This window comes from Rutilus rutilus (genome assembly GCF_951802725.1).
Source record: "Rutilus rutilus genome assembly, chromosome: 15".
Lineage (NCBI taxonomy): Eukaryota > Metazoa > Chordata > Actinopteri > Cypriniformes > Leuciscidae > Rutilus > Rutilus rutilus.
Genome location: NC_140220.1, coordinates 25,673,279 through 25,688,023, shown reverse-complemented (window position 1 = coordinate 25,688,023; position 14,745 = coordinate 25,673,279). Strand labels below are relative to the sequence as shown.

The following is a 14,745-nucleotide window of genomic DNA, read 5'->3' as shown; positions in this document are numbered from 1 at the left end:
TGACTTTGACATGTATCTTTGGCACAGTTTGTATGCAATATATACATTTTTGTTTTGTCTCTTAGAAATGCACATTTGACTTTTTGTTGATTTGAGTAGCTTGAGTTGACAGTGGTAGTAGCTTGTGTTTGGATGCAGATGTAAATTTATGTCCATTTAACAATAACATCTGTAAAAATTGTAACAGCCAAACTTTTATATGGTAAAATTTCAATATTCTGACTGCTTGAGTTTTATTAAAAATAATTAATCAATGGTCTTCAATAGTAGCATCAATTTAGATCATAACCACAGTTAAAACCATGCATATAGCACCTCACTAACATGGGGACATTTTTACTATATGGTTTCTATGGTTTTTGTAAGAAAAACAAACAGTAGCCTAAATACATTTAGTATAAATGCACAAGCGCTATATCTTAATCACAAAAATACTGTTATTATATTCCATTACTCCTTAAATACATATAATACATATCTACATTAAAAATATTATACAATTCGATATGAATATCCCACATTTCTGCCACTATACCATGGTCCAGTTAGTGTGACTACAGTAAATCCATGGTAAATGGACAGACAGCAGCAGGATTATTAGGCTGCTGTCACTTTAAGAGCTTAAGCACGGATCCAATGTAATGTTACAAAACATGCGTTTTCTTTCTCAACTATGTCACAAACCCGACTGTATTTACCTGAATACTCTGCAAGACGGCACTTTGACACAATTTTGTATGCATTTGACCGTTTAAGCGCATTAAGCCACAAAAAAAAAAGTCAATTTGATACTCGCGAGCTGTTTGAGAGGCGACTGTATGTGAGCGCCACATGCTTTTGGTTTGAGCGCGAAACCTGTGGGAATAATTCAATCGGAGCGAATGAGACAAGTGAGGGTGTATCAATTCCTGTGGAATGAATTGAAAACGTTTGCACCGTGAAGTGATAGTAGGCGGGTGTGTGTGTCAATTTGCTGTCGGAGAGAAGATAGAGTGAATGCACAGCTGGCATCGGTGTATCTATACTGCAGAAAAGGAGTATTGGAACCGTTTCAGATATTTTAGTATCGATTCATATCGAAATATTGATATGTTTTGCAACACTATCTTCTAGTCAGTATCAAGCTTCTTCCTAATGGCTTATTGACTGCAATCAAACCTCTCTAGTGAAGTGTATAGAAGCGCAAGGTCATTTTCCTTTTCTACTCCTGCTCTTTCTTGCCCCAGTTTCAGCCCGATCAGTTCTGACAGTGCCCACGGGCCTCCCAGAGGCGTGTCAGGAGAACTCTGGTCTCTTCGGCTTGTCAGTAATCCTATTTGAGCTTCACTGGGCTCTCTTTATTCCTCCTCACATGTCCAGAGTCCCAGTTCAAACAGATAGCTGATCTTAACATCTGAAATGGGAAAGCCATGTACATCATCACTACACTGGATGTAGTTTAATTCATTGAATGAGTTACCCAATCTTTCTGTACCCCCTAAAAACTAGAGCTGCACAATTAATAAAATAAATGAGGGACATATTGAAATACACAAACTCTTTTCAGTATTAAACCATAAAAGAGGCCTTAAGGTTTTACTACAATTCCTAAAAATAACTCATGGTAACACAAATATATATATATATTTTTTATTTATAATAAAATTCATGATAATGATAATGATGATAATAATAATGATAATAATAATAATAATGATGTTAATATCTCATTAGATATTATTAACAAAATGTATTATTATTAATAAAGAATTTAATAAAGTTCTAATCTTCAGTGTTGTAGTAGTAGTAGTAGTAGAGGTACTGAAAGGTCGACCAAAATCTACTTACAAGTTCAGGTGCATTATGAAAGGAAATGGGCTGCTGTGCCAATTAGATTTTATAAGGTTTTCAAAGTTTTTTTGTTTTGTTTGTTTTTTAATATTTTGATTTAACAAGTCTCTTTGCAACTCATGTAGACGGCGTGTTTCCGAGAAGAGAGGAACGTCCTGGTGAATGGAGACTGCCAGTGGATCACCACCCTGCATTACGCTTTCCAGGATGACAACTACCTGGTGTGCATCTCTGTCCCTACATGCACTTATTCTCATAGCACGTAACTGAACTTTGGCCATCATTTATCACATTTTAAAACTTCAACTGTCATATTTTAAAACCTTAAGCAGTAGTTTTACTATTAATTGTATGCTTTTATAATATTTCTTAATATTTTAAATTAATACTAATTTTAGTTTGTGACATTTTGTCATATTTAATAGTTAAAAAAATAAAATAATGTAAAATATATATATTTATTTATTTATTTATTTATTTATTTACAACTTGGCTTTCATTTGATTTGATTTCAGTATAGTCATTTTAATACTCAAAACTTAAACCAAAATGCGAATTTTTGCCTTGCCAACTAACTGTAATAAAATAAGCTTAAGTTCATAACATATTATTATCTTAATTTATTTTTCAAATGAATAAAAAATGTTTTTTTTTTTTTTTTTTTTTTTTTTTAGTTTTATGTAAAAATAACAACACCTCTAATGCATAAATAACGTCCATTCTGGGTGTAATTAAAAGATAAGCTATCCAGAGAAAACCTGTAAGCATGTAGGCTATGAAATAAAGTCTTTTTATTAATAGAATTATTTAATTACTTTAATTACATTCATAAATAAAATGGCTTATATAATGTAATTAATATATAATTTTGTGATATTTAAATAATTGTCAAGGAAATTATGGAAAATAATTGACCACGATTAAAATGTCAAGTTTATCAGAGTGACTGATGATTATTTGTAACTCAACCTCTGATGCAATCCTCAGTTCAGCAAAAGTGCAATCCTCAAACACACTGATCCAGAGTTCTGCATGTTACGACTTGTGTGCTTGTGTGATAAATATATCCTACTAATAATGCTACTCATTGATGTCTTTTGGTTGATATTATGAAGTGCTGAGTCAGTGTTTGTGTAATTAAATGGTGTTGTGTGATAAGAGATGATAATGTCTCCTCCTACAGTACTTGGTGATGGATTATTATGTGGGCGGGGACCTGCTGACTTTGCTTAGTAAATTTGAAGACCGACTCCCAGAGGACATGTCCAAGTTCTACGTGGCGGAGATGGTGCTCGCCATCCACTCCATCCATCAGCAACGCTATGTACACAGGTGACATGACTGTGTGTTTGTGTGTGTAAAGAGGGAATTAAAGAACAAATGAGAATTAGACCCAGACTGGATTCTTACTTGGATTTTACCAGTAAGACTTAGTCAACCAGTTTACCACAAAGACCATGCTGGTAGACTGGCACAAAACCAGCATAAACCAGCCTGGACATATACATGTATGCATTTTAACGCTTTTATCCAAAGAGACTTACATTGCATTAATCAAACTCATGACCTAGGCGTTGCTAGCACAGTGTTCTGCTGTTTTAGCTATGATAAAACAATACCTGGGCATTTGTGCTGGTCTTTTCAGCATGGTTTTGATTTGTTCTATAAATTATATTTACCAGCCCCTAAAAGCTTTTCAAACCAAAACAACATTTCAATCAAGATCTGCACTTTTGTTTGAACATGTACTCACAATCAAGACAGAGTGGTTATTGCCTTTGTTTGAGTGATGGGCACACTGGAGATCAACAGCACCCCACCCACATGTCCACTCCCAAATGAAACATTTAATGAAATGACCGCAGTAGACTGTGGTGTTCTGGGCTGCAGATCTGTTCAGGTTCAGGGGCCTCTTCCTGGCTGCTTGTCCTGGGCTGCCATCCGGTCCAGCTGAGCCCCCTCTTCCTTCCTCCTATGGAAGCTTACGAGGGCTTCTCCTCTGAAACAGTAGCGACGTTAAAGGGGTAGTTTACTCACCCTCATGTGATTTTACAAACCCATATGACTGACCCACAAAAGTGACAGTAGCAACCATTATTATTTTTATTATTATTATTATTATTATTATTATTATTATTTGTAGTCATATAAATATATTTTATTCTCATATTGATGTGTAATCACAAAATTACAACAAACACAAAAGCCCAACAAACAAGCACAGCAAGCCTAGAGGTTTATTTTAACATTTATTATCACATTTTAAATTGGAATTGCATTTTTATTAGAACAATCTTATTAGGTTTTCCCCCAAATCATGCGGCCCTAGCAGAATGTTCACTCTGCTCTTTTCCCTACAATTGATATGAATGGGGAGTACTGCTGTCAACCAATATGTTTAGTAAATAACTAACACACAAAACTATCATATTGCTTCAGGAGACTTGGATTATAGTGGAAGTCATCCAAACTACTTCTATGGTGTGTTTTTTTTGTTTTTGTTATTTTTGGGTAACAGCTCCATTCCATTTTCATTGTATGGAAAAGAACTGCGTGAACATTCTTCAAAACATCTCCTTTTGTGTTTCACAAAAGAAAGTCATACAGGTTTGTAATGACATGAGTAAATTATGACTTTATTTGATTTTTATTTATATTGATGGATCAGCCCATCACAGCAGTCACAGCAGCCTTTTAAACTCATCCCGTTATTCTCACCGATAGTAACCACCCTGCCAGACCAAAGCGACTGACGAAATGAAAATAAAAGTGCTTGTATACATGTGTCTCCACGGTACAACCCTTCTTGCTTATACTGACACCCAGTGAGGTTGTGAATGGTGTGGTTTGTGTGTGCGCGATGAGTTTTGACACCATGTTTACTCTGTACCCGCTGTGCTCGCCATGGTGCCAGGGCTGTGAATCAGAGGGCACTGTGTGTGTGGCCCAGTCGTCGATAGACAGGGACTGAGTGTGTGTGAAAGGGGGATGTTGAACAAAGGCAGGCTGTTTACATGGAGAGCAGGGCATGGCTGGGCATGGAGAAACAGCCACCCTGGAGAGCTGCTGTCAGGGTGGGTTGCCCACTGGTGTAATAACACCTCACAGTGCAGGGCTGCGTCAGCTGTGTGATGAACGGCACAAAATGCCATGTTTGTGGTTCTCAACTGGTGGGTTGTGGCAGGTCTGTTCTGAATTCTGAATGCAAATAATATGCAACCTACCATATATAACACCTTTTGTTGTAGACATGAATGTGCATCCAATCAAGCTCCATGTTATTTTCAGCAGAAATGGAAAAAAACCAACCCCCAAATAAAAATAACTATTAATATTTATAATAAAACTTTATTTAAGCTTTCAGTGTAATAATTACACCAATGCCATCATATCTGATTATACTTTTGAATTATTGAAGCAATAGCATTATTAACGCTTTTACTGTCGCTATTCCAGAACATTGAGAATAGGGTGTTAAGCCTAAGTCCTACATTGATTCGGTCTTCCGCGTATTTTGTAGCTTATAGAAACAAACAAATTTAAAGCTTCTAAGCACTGACACCACAAGGCGTTTGACAGCACATTTTGTGAATCAGAGGCTGTTCTTTGAACGAAGTCCTTCAAACCTGGCGTCCTCCATTACCTAGCGTATGCTGCGTTCTGTCATTTTAACAGAGGGCTAGAAATTTGTATTTTGTACAATTTTGGACTGTCTCACCAATCAAAAACATATGCTTTAGAACACTGATCACGAGCGCTGAGCATCAGCCAAAGCGTAAATGCAGATTTGAATTTTGCAGTTGATCACATGTTGATTGCCCTTCAGAAGCTACAGAAGATACTTGCATGTTTCCCAGAAGACAAAATAAGTACAATTTACCCTGATTTTCAAATTAAAAAAATTTGAATTCTAAATGCATTGTTTCCGTTTGGAGCATCAGTGAATGTTTTCACCTTTTGTAATAGTTGCGTATAAGTCCCTCAGTTGTCCTCAGTGTGAAAAGATAAACTAGTGCTCAGGATAAATAAGGGACTCATGAACAACCATCACAAAAAAACCAGCCGTGGATCATCCAGGTAACGACACACAGTATTAAGATTCAAGTGTAGGCTATGTAAACATTTGAATGGGGTAGTTTTTATAAATTCAACTTTTATTTTGTCTTGTGGACTATGTTAACACTTTGTATGTAAAATATATTCTTCATGACAGTACTAAAAAAAAAAAAAACATGCATTTTTGTATGATCCCTCTTATTTTGTTGAAATAATTAACATTTTAACATTAACAATTAACTGCAAGGTGTGTGTAAACTTTTGACGACGACTGTATGTTATTTATTTATAATATATGTGTATATATATATATATATATATATATATATATATATATATCTCATTTATTAGTTTTTGTTAATGTCAGTTAAAATACAATTGTTCATTGTTCATTCATATCAGTTTACAGTACATTAAGTAATGTTAACAGAACTTAAATTTATTTTAAATGTATTAGAAAATAATTATCATTAAATAATTAAAATTAATAAATGCTGTAGCCATAGAAGTATTGATCATTGTTAGTTTAACCAATAGTTTATGTAGTTAAAGGTATAGCGGAGGATTTTCACGAATTTTAGAAAAGAACCGCCTTCATGCACATGCACAACACTCTACCTACTCCCGAAAGGTAACGCCTATTAAACGTTTGCACGAGCCTAGTTCTCCTCGTGCACGCTCTGTTTACAAGTTGCTGTTGGCATGGCTCATACAAGCCTACTTTCCTTTACCTCCATCCATCTTCTACCGCTTATCCGGGGCCGGGTCGCGGGGGCAGCAGTCTAAGCAGGGATGCCCAGACTTCCCTCTCCCTAGACACTTCCTCCAGCTCTTCCGGGGGGACACCGAGGCGTTCCCAGGCCAGCCGGGAGACACAGTCTCTCCAGCGTGTCCTAGGTCTTCCCCGGGGTCTCCTCCCGGTGGGACATGCCCGGAACGCCTTCCCGGGAAGGCGTCCAGGAGGCATCCGGAAAAGATGCCCGAGCCACCTCAACTGACCCCTCTCGATGTGGAGGAGCAGCGGCTCTACTCTGAGCTCCTCCCGAGTGACCGAGCTTCTCACCCTATCTCTAAGGGATCGCCCAGCCACCCTGCGGAGAAAGCTCATTTCGGCCGCTTGTATCCGGGATCTTGTCCTTTCGGTCATGACCCACAGCTCATGACCATAGGTGAGAGTAGGAACGTAGATTGACTGGTAAATCGAGAGCTTCGCCTTGTGGCTCAGCTCCTTCTTCACCACGACAGACCGGTACAGGGACCGCATTACTGCAGAAGCTGCACCGATCCGCCTGTCAATCTCCCGTTCCATCCTTCCCTCACTCGTGAACAAGACCCCAAGATACTTGAACTCCTCCACTTGAGGCAGGAGCTCTCCACCAACCTGAACCGGGCAAACCACCCTTTTCCGACTGAGAACCATGGCCTCGGATTTGGAGGTGCTGATTTTCATCCCAGCCGCTTCACACTCGGCTGCAAACCTTTCCTTTACCTGTCGAGTAGAAACTTCGCGACTGAGGCATCAGTGGGAAGCCCAACCTGTGCTTTTAGCGCACGCCAGCGTGTGAAATATTCTCCCAAAAACACTCTGGTCTTGTTTCTTTCTTCAGAGGCCTTTCTCTTCTTGTCATACAATTTGTAGACAATTTTTCTCTTGCGACCCTCAGACATTTTGAAAAAACCCGGTGAGAACGGGCGAGCTTCAATGAATGGCTGAAACCGTAGCTCACCACACACATACGGAAATGCGCATGCGCAGAAAGCGAAAACTACCTAGAGACGAGCACGTACGACAGCCTTACGTAAACATATCACCAGAATGATTCACAACTAGGAGGACCAATAGTCTTGATGATCCACCCGGAAAAAGAAAATCCTCTGCAATACCTTTAACCCATGTTAACAAATGAGACTATGAATGAACCATTATTTTGGAGCGGATTCATCTGCCAATCTAGACAAATAAGGCAAATATCGACCTGGACAGGTTGCGTGATATCCTCTCATCCTCAAAAACAAATCTGTGGTTAATGGTTTAAAAGAAAAATTATGCAACCCAGACTTTATTAAATACAAGTTAAGATGCAATGAGGATGAACACAGTTTGTGCTGACCCCACTGTGTTTGTGTAATTACTGAGAGCATGAAACCACTGAAATTCAAGAGACATTTTAGAAACCAAAATTGTAGATTGATTTATTTTCAGTCCGTGTCATGTTAGTACTTTTACATATTAGTGGGCTCATGCAGTTCATTTAATTATATTAATTCTAATAAATAATTCTAATTACCGATCTTTAATGACATTTTTGTGAGCTAAACATTTTGGTGCAGAGTTGGGTCATCACTTGATGTAAAGCTAAACTGGTTGAGAACCGCTGCTTTTTAAAGCTTTTCTTGAATTATGTGTTGTGTTTTCTGTTCCCACAGGGACATAAAACCAGATAACGTGCTACTGGACATGAACGGTCACATCCGTCTCGCTGACTTCGGCTCCTGTCTGAAGATGATGCAAGATGGCACGGTCAGTATGTGATGAAAGTCCCATCTTTGAACTCCAGTGTCAGTCTAAAACCAGAGCCTGTTTGTCATCCTTGCAGGGTGGTCTCCATCTGTTTGGTGAAAGCACTGCCCCTACCCTCTCCTCTCTCTGCTTCTGACATTAATAGAGCTGCTTTTGGCCCTTCTGGCCTTGAAGGGGAGGGCTAATTAGAAAGGCCCGTCACTGCCCACCCTTCTGGCTCACAGACTGATGAGTCACCATAGTGCACTGATAACAAGACCAAGGCCAAAACTGCTTTTATCTACTTGTGTGTGTGTGTGTGTGTGTGTGTGTGTCCTTTGTGCCAGCAGCATGTGGAAGGGCAGAACAGGGCTTTAGTTTTTCAGCTGTACATGTGCTGTGTTCCACCAACTGAGCAGATCCCTGTATATTTGTGGATGTTACTCTTTCATTTAGATATTGAGTAGAGATTGTAGGGCTGCACTATTAATCGAAAAATAAACCCAAATCGTGATATTTAGTGCAATTATCAAATCACAAAGGCTGCAATTGCAATTGACCTATCGGTAAGCCCCCCCACAACCCCCCCTTAGTTACTGTTGCTATCTCGGACAAACAAACGGAGTTGCTAATTATCTTACAATGACAGCTGTCAGAATGAAAACCTTGTCCCAAGATGTTTTTGATACATTTTGGACACAGAAGGACCACCTCTCGTCGAGGAGCATTCAATTGGGACTTAAATATACCATGGAGGGATATATAAAATATTTTAAAATAAATATGGTAGAAATGGGTTTAGAAATGGGCGAGGGGTTTACAGATCACCATGCAAGCGCGAGTAGCCTCATGTTACGGTCAGCACGATCGCAGATGGCTGTTTTTGAGCCATCGGGTGTTTTTGACCTACACTGTACATGACGTGAGAACAGTTAGCTATTTAGGTTTGTACGCATGGACTCACTAACTTTAATTGTAACTTAATGAGTATGACAACCAGAAAATTAATGTTTTTGCCTTCATTGGGATTGGGGTTGAATCCTTAGGGAACCAGGTTACTGCGCCCACATCATTGATGATATAACACACTTTTTTATATTATATCACACTTTTGAAACGCGCGCACAGTACGGTAATTCGATTCATGAATACCCATACCCATGCCCATCCCATTACAAGTACCCAGGCACATAATTTTACCATTTTTGTAGCATAAACACCATAAAACCAATGAGAGCTTTGGATCTTCCATTGTTTCTCTATAGCACTGAAACCTAAAGATTTAAAAATACACATTATAAAATGGTTATTAAATTATATTATAATAATAGTAATAATAATTATTAGTCATATTGGTATTGGTATATAATCACAACATGTTTACCCCAATTGTGCAGGCCTACAAATAAGCAGAGCAAACCAATTTAATAATTTCCCTAAATAGGGGATTGGGATCGTTATATATTGCTTAAAGGCAATAGAATTCTCTCAATATGTTGCAGTGTTATCATCAGCTGACAGTCTTTGTCTTCTCAGCAATTAAATATTACAAAAATAACCGTAAAAGTCAAGACGTGTTTTGAGTGCTTACATGTTTTATGAGTGAGATTGAGCAAGACTTGGCATGGTGAATTTGATGTGTCTAGATTTGTTCTTTATAGTATTGTTATTGTGCAATTTTCAAAGTTAATGTGTCTAACTCATTTGAGTACACTAGCATTCAAAAGTCTCATTAGTTTATTATGCTCACCAAGGCTGTGTTTATTTATTAAAAAATACAGTAAAAGTAGTAATACTGTGAAATACTGTAAAAATACCTTTTCTATTTTAATATGTTAAAATGTAATATGCTGATTTGCTGCTCAGAAACATTGTCAGTGTTGAAAACAGTTATGCTTAAGATTTTTGTAGAAACCACGATACTCAGTCTTTTGAATTCATCAAAGAATCCTGATAAAATGTTTATTTGAAATAGAAATCTTCATTATTAACATTATCATTTTAATGCATCTTTTTTTCAAAAACCAAATCTTACTGACACCAATCTTTTGAACGGTAGTGTCCCCTGCTCTAGTCGCATTTAATTGCAAATGAAGACCTATCCAGTCTCGTTTGTGATTTTGCTTCCTGTCATCCCCTGTGCAGGTCCAGTCGTCAGTGGCTGTGGGCACACCAGACTACATCTCTCCAGAGATCCTGCAGGCCATGGAGGATGGCATGGGGAAATACGGGCCGGAGTGTGACTGGTGGTCTCTAGGCGTCTGTATGTATGAGATGCTCTATGGCGAGACGCCCTTCTACGCCGAATCCTTGGTGGAGACCTACGGGAAGATCATGAACCACGAGGTGAGATGCTTCATCATTGTGTATTTTTGGTATTTGTCCAGTTTACATGTTCACCACCACTGACCCATATACAGTCACACATTTGCATCTTGGGGTTTTCTCATGATAGAAAAAGCATGAAACACAGTTAAAAATGTATTTATAGCCAATAAAAAAAATAAAGCTCAAGGTAATTATCATGACGAATAACATCCCGCCTGTAACTCCGTTGGGACATGTGAAATGGCTCATAAAATCAGGACTGTGCTAATTTTATCGGGACATCTGGTCACCCCTAAACCACTACTCAGAATAGTATTTTTCTTTTCATTGGTCTATGTTTTGGTTCCTTAACCAAAGTGGAAAATGTGGAAAAATTGATGTCGAATGTAAACTGGTCTAATTTGCACTATTTAGGAGCGTTTCCAGTTCCCGTCCCACATCACGGATGTGTCCGAGGAGGCTAAAGACCTGATCCAGCGGTTGATCTGCAGTAGAGAGCGTCGGCTGGGTCAGCAAGGCATCGAGGAGTTCAAGAAGCATCCCTTCTTTTCCGGCATCGACTGGGAGAACATCCGTAACACGGAGGCACCGTACATCCCTGACGTCAGCTCTCCCTCAGACACCTCCAACTTTGATGTAGACGATGATGTCCTGAAAAACCCGGTTGGTTTAACTCTGAAAGGCTTTTATCGTTGAAGGAAAAGTTATTTTGTTACATGCTACATCAAGAACAACCTGAAGCCTTGATTATACTCTTGCTCGCTTGTTCGTATTTGACCTTTGACTACTTTCCTTTCCACCTTGCAGGACATTGCACCCCCAGTATCTCACACGGGTTTCACCGGGCAGCACTTACCCTTCGTGGGCTTCACCTACACCACAGAGAGCTGTTTCTCGGACCGTGGCAGTGTGAGGAGGATTTCGCTGGTGGATGGAGGCGCCGGGGAGGATCTCCCGGATGGGGGTCTGCAGGTGGAAGCCTTTGAAAAGAGGATTCGCTGCCTGGAGCAGGAGAAACAGGAGCTCAACCGTAAACTGCAGGGTAATGAATAAGCCTGATATCTAAAGAAAGCATTCACTTAAAAGGTTTGTTCACCCAAAAATGAAAATTCTGTTATCAATTACTCACCATCACATCATTCTAAACCCAAAAGACATTTGTTTATCTTTAAAACACAAATGAAGATATTTTTACCTGAGAGAGATTTCTGTCCCTCCATTGAAAGGAAATGCCAACAAAACATTGATGGTTTAAAAAGTTAATATAGACATAGTAACAGTAATTTGAATTGAGTGGTTTCTCAAACGTGCTTGCTTGACGTGTGAGAACCACTGAGGTTTATCATGCAAGTACGTTTAAGCTTCCATTTACCATATTCGATTTGCTGTATGTATGTGCATTGATCAGTGTTTATATGTTAATAAAAGACTAAAATAAATCTGTTCCTTTTATAAAGTGATTATTTCTCTTCAGAACACCGCTCAATTCTTTTACAATGTCTTAACGAACTTCTTGAAGCGTCAGTGTTTTGGTGAATTGGACTTTCAATGGAGCGACAGGAATCTCTCAGATTTCATTTAAGTATCTTCATTTGTGTTTTGAAGATGATTGGAAGTCTTAAGTGTTTGGAAAATTATGATAATTATTATTTTTTTCATTGTTGGGTGAATTATGACCTTAAGCCCTTGTAATAACATCTAGTAGTTTCAGCAGTTCTGTTTCATTTTTGTAAATGCATCAGTAAATTGTATTCTGAGTATATAATGATTGATTGTTCCACATGTGATTTCCTAGAATCCACTCAGGCTGTTCAGTCCCTCCATGGCTCTGGGCGTGGGGCCGGCACATTAGGTCGTGATAAAGAGATTAAAAAACTTAATGAGGAAATCGATCGGCTCAAAAAGAAACTGGCAGGTAATGGGTCTCTCAATCATTGTCAGTGGATATATGATATGATAAAGTCTAGTAAGTTAACTTATGAGTCATGTCAAAGCACTAAACGCACGCCTACGTTATAGATTAACTATGGTCACTCATAGAAAAGTGCTTCGATAAGAATATTATTACGATTATGAGTCATTGCTGTCTCCACTTATCATAATTTGATTATTTGGCTGTTCATTTTGTGTCAGCTAATTAATCACATCCATCTAACTCTGACTTGTCCCGCCTCAGACTCTGATAGGCTGGAGCACCAACTTGAGGAGGCAGTGACTCTTCGACAGGACTTTGAAAGTTCCTCCTCCAAGTTAAAGGCCCTGGACAAGCAAGTCAAAGCCCTCAAGCTGGAGAAAGAGGATATCCATAAGGTATGATTGACTAGAGAGTTTAATTACCCGCCAAAATGTATGAGTGTAGGTATTACTGTGTGCAAGAACTACTTTCTCATTGTAAGAGAAATTATGCCCAGAAATTCAGCCCCCTAAACATTAGATCAAGTTCCTTTCTGGATGGGAAGATGGTAATCAAAAAGAAATGTAACATTTCTGCTTCCTCTTTACGATTCTAGTTCCCTAAAGCTTTTCCATTTAACAGTTATTTTTGTACTTCGAGGAAGAAATTTTTGGGTAAATAATGCAATTTCATTGGCAGGTGATGAGATGCAGTGAATATTTATTTATTTATTTATTTATTTATTGTTAACTATATTTTGTCAAATAAACAACCAGCCAGTAAATACACTGATTAAAGTCTTACATGCCTTAAAGTCTGCATGAGATTAAAGAGATTCACTGTATCTATTTTTAAAATCCATATTTATTGATCTTATTTGTCCCACCCTAGTACATTCTTTTTTTATAATCTATTACACTCGGATGTACATCACAATACGAAAGAAAAGATCTGCCACTACTTCAGTTCCAGGATGACTAAGTAACTTTGTGTGTTTGATTTATGCTCGAGAATCATTTTGACTACACTGGTCATTCTGTATAGTTTTGGTTCACAAAAATGTATTTTTTTCTTTTTTAAATACAGCTGTTCAGAAGAACAGATTCTCAGTTCTCAATCCTGCTGTACAGTGATACTGAGGTGTTAAAATCCTATGAACACCTTCAGAATGAGTGTTTTCATATACTTTAAATTTAAATCATTTTTTTTACAAAACGGCCATAGAATGGTTCTTCCTCCTCTCTCCTGTCCTCGTGCTGAAGATAACATGTCCTCTTCAGCCTTATTCAATCAGGAAGTTCATAAACACTGGGCTCGTTCATCAAGATTAATGTCATCACCCCCTCACATAAGGCAGGTCAAAATTCTCTCACTGTGCATCACATTTTTAGCTAATCGCATTTGTCGGGCCTTTCCACTTGACTGTTGACCCTGAGCCCCGATTGGCTATTACCCGCCGAAGCTCTGCAAGGCTGTTGTATGAGATCCATACGAGTCTGTTTTCAGTCGAAATACTTCCTGTAAAGTTTGTTCATTTCACTTGTGCCAGTTGATATCGTCCTTACGAGTGTGTGTCCCGTTCTCTTAGCTAGCGCATAACTCCCAATTCTCTTGATGATTTCTATTTCTCACTCAGCCTCTTTTTCAGTCCTTTCTCTCCAGGCGCGGCTGCTCTTTCTTTTTCTCTCCTTCCACTGCTCCTCTCTCACAGTTGTACCCGCGCATCTGTTTCCCTGCTATCGTTTTACGTTTTAATATCTTCAACCTCAATCCCTTCTCTTGCTCTCCCTTTCCAGCAACTGGTGGAGTCTCTGGATCGCCTGAAGTCTCAGACCAAGGAGCTGAAGGACGCCCACCAGCAGAGGAAGCTGGCCATGCAGGAGTTCTCCGAGGTGAACGAGCGCATGGCCGAGCTGCGCTCGCAGAAGCAGCGTCTGTCGCGGCAGCTGCGGGACAAGGAGGAGGAGATGGAGGTGGTGATGCAGAAGATCGAGTCCATGCGCCAGGACATCCGCAAAACCGAGAAGGCCCGCAAGGAGGTGAGTGGCATGATTGAAAAGGGGTCATGCACCCTCTCTTGTAATGTTATGACTGTTTTGGGTGTGTTTTCAAAGTAAATAGAGATGAATTGCCAGGG

General features: G+C 39.0%; 1 protein-coding gene across 5 annotated transcripts in view; it reads left to right on the top strand.

The window, feature by feature from the left end:
• cdc42bpb (CDC42 binding protein kinase beta (DMPK-like)) overlaps positions 1 to 14,745 on the top strand; it is a gene marked incomplete at its 3' end in the record, with an annotated part of 68,301 nt that overhangs the window by 28,844 nt on the left and 24,712 nt on the right. For all 5 annotated transcript variants that reach the window (XM_084431586.1, XM_084431588.1, XM_084431587.1 and 2 more), the window contains exons 4-12: positions 1,956 to 2,051; positions 3,014 to 3,162; positions 8,314 to 8,407; positions 10,532 to 10,732; positions 11,129 to 11,377; positions 11,522 to 11,756; positions 12,510 to 12,629; positions 12,891 to 13,024; positions 14,405 to 14,647. In XM_084431586.1, coding sequence (XP_084287712.1) covers positions 1,956 to 2,051; positions 3,014 to 3,162; positions 8,314 to 8,407; positions 10,532 to 10,732; positions 11,129 to 11,377; positions 11,522 to 11,756; positions 12,510 to 12,629; positions 12,891 to 13,024; positions 14,405 to 14,647 — 1,521 coding nt within the window. The remainder of the gene's footprint in view (positions 1 to 1,955; positions 2,052 to 3,013; positions 3,163 to 8,313; positions 8,408 to 10,531; positions 10,733 to 11,128; positions 11,378 to 11,521; positions 11,757 to 12,509; positions 12,630 to 12,890; positions 13,025 to 14,404; positions 14,648 to 14,745) is intronic.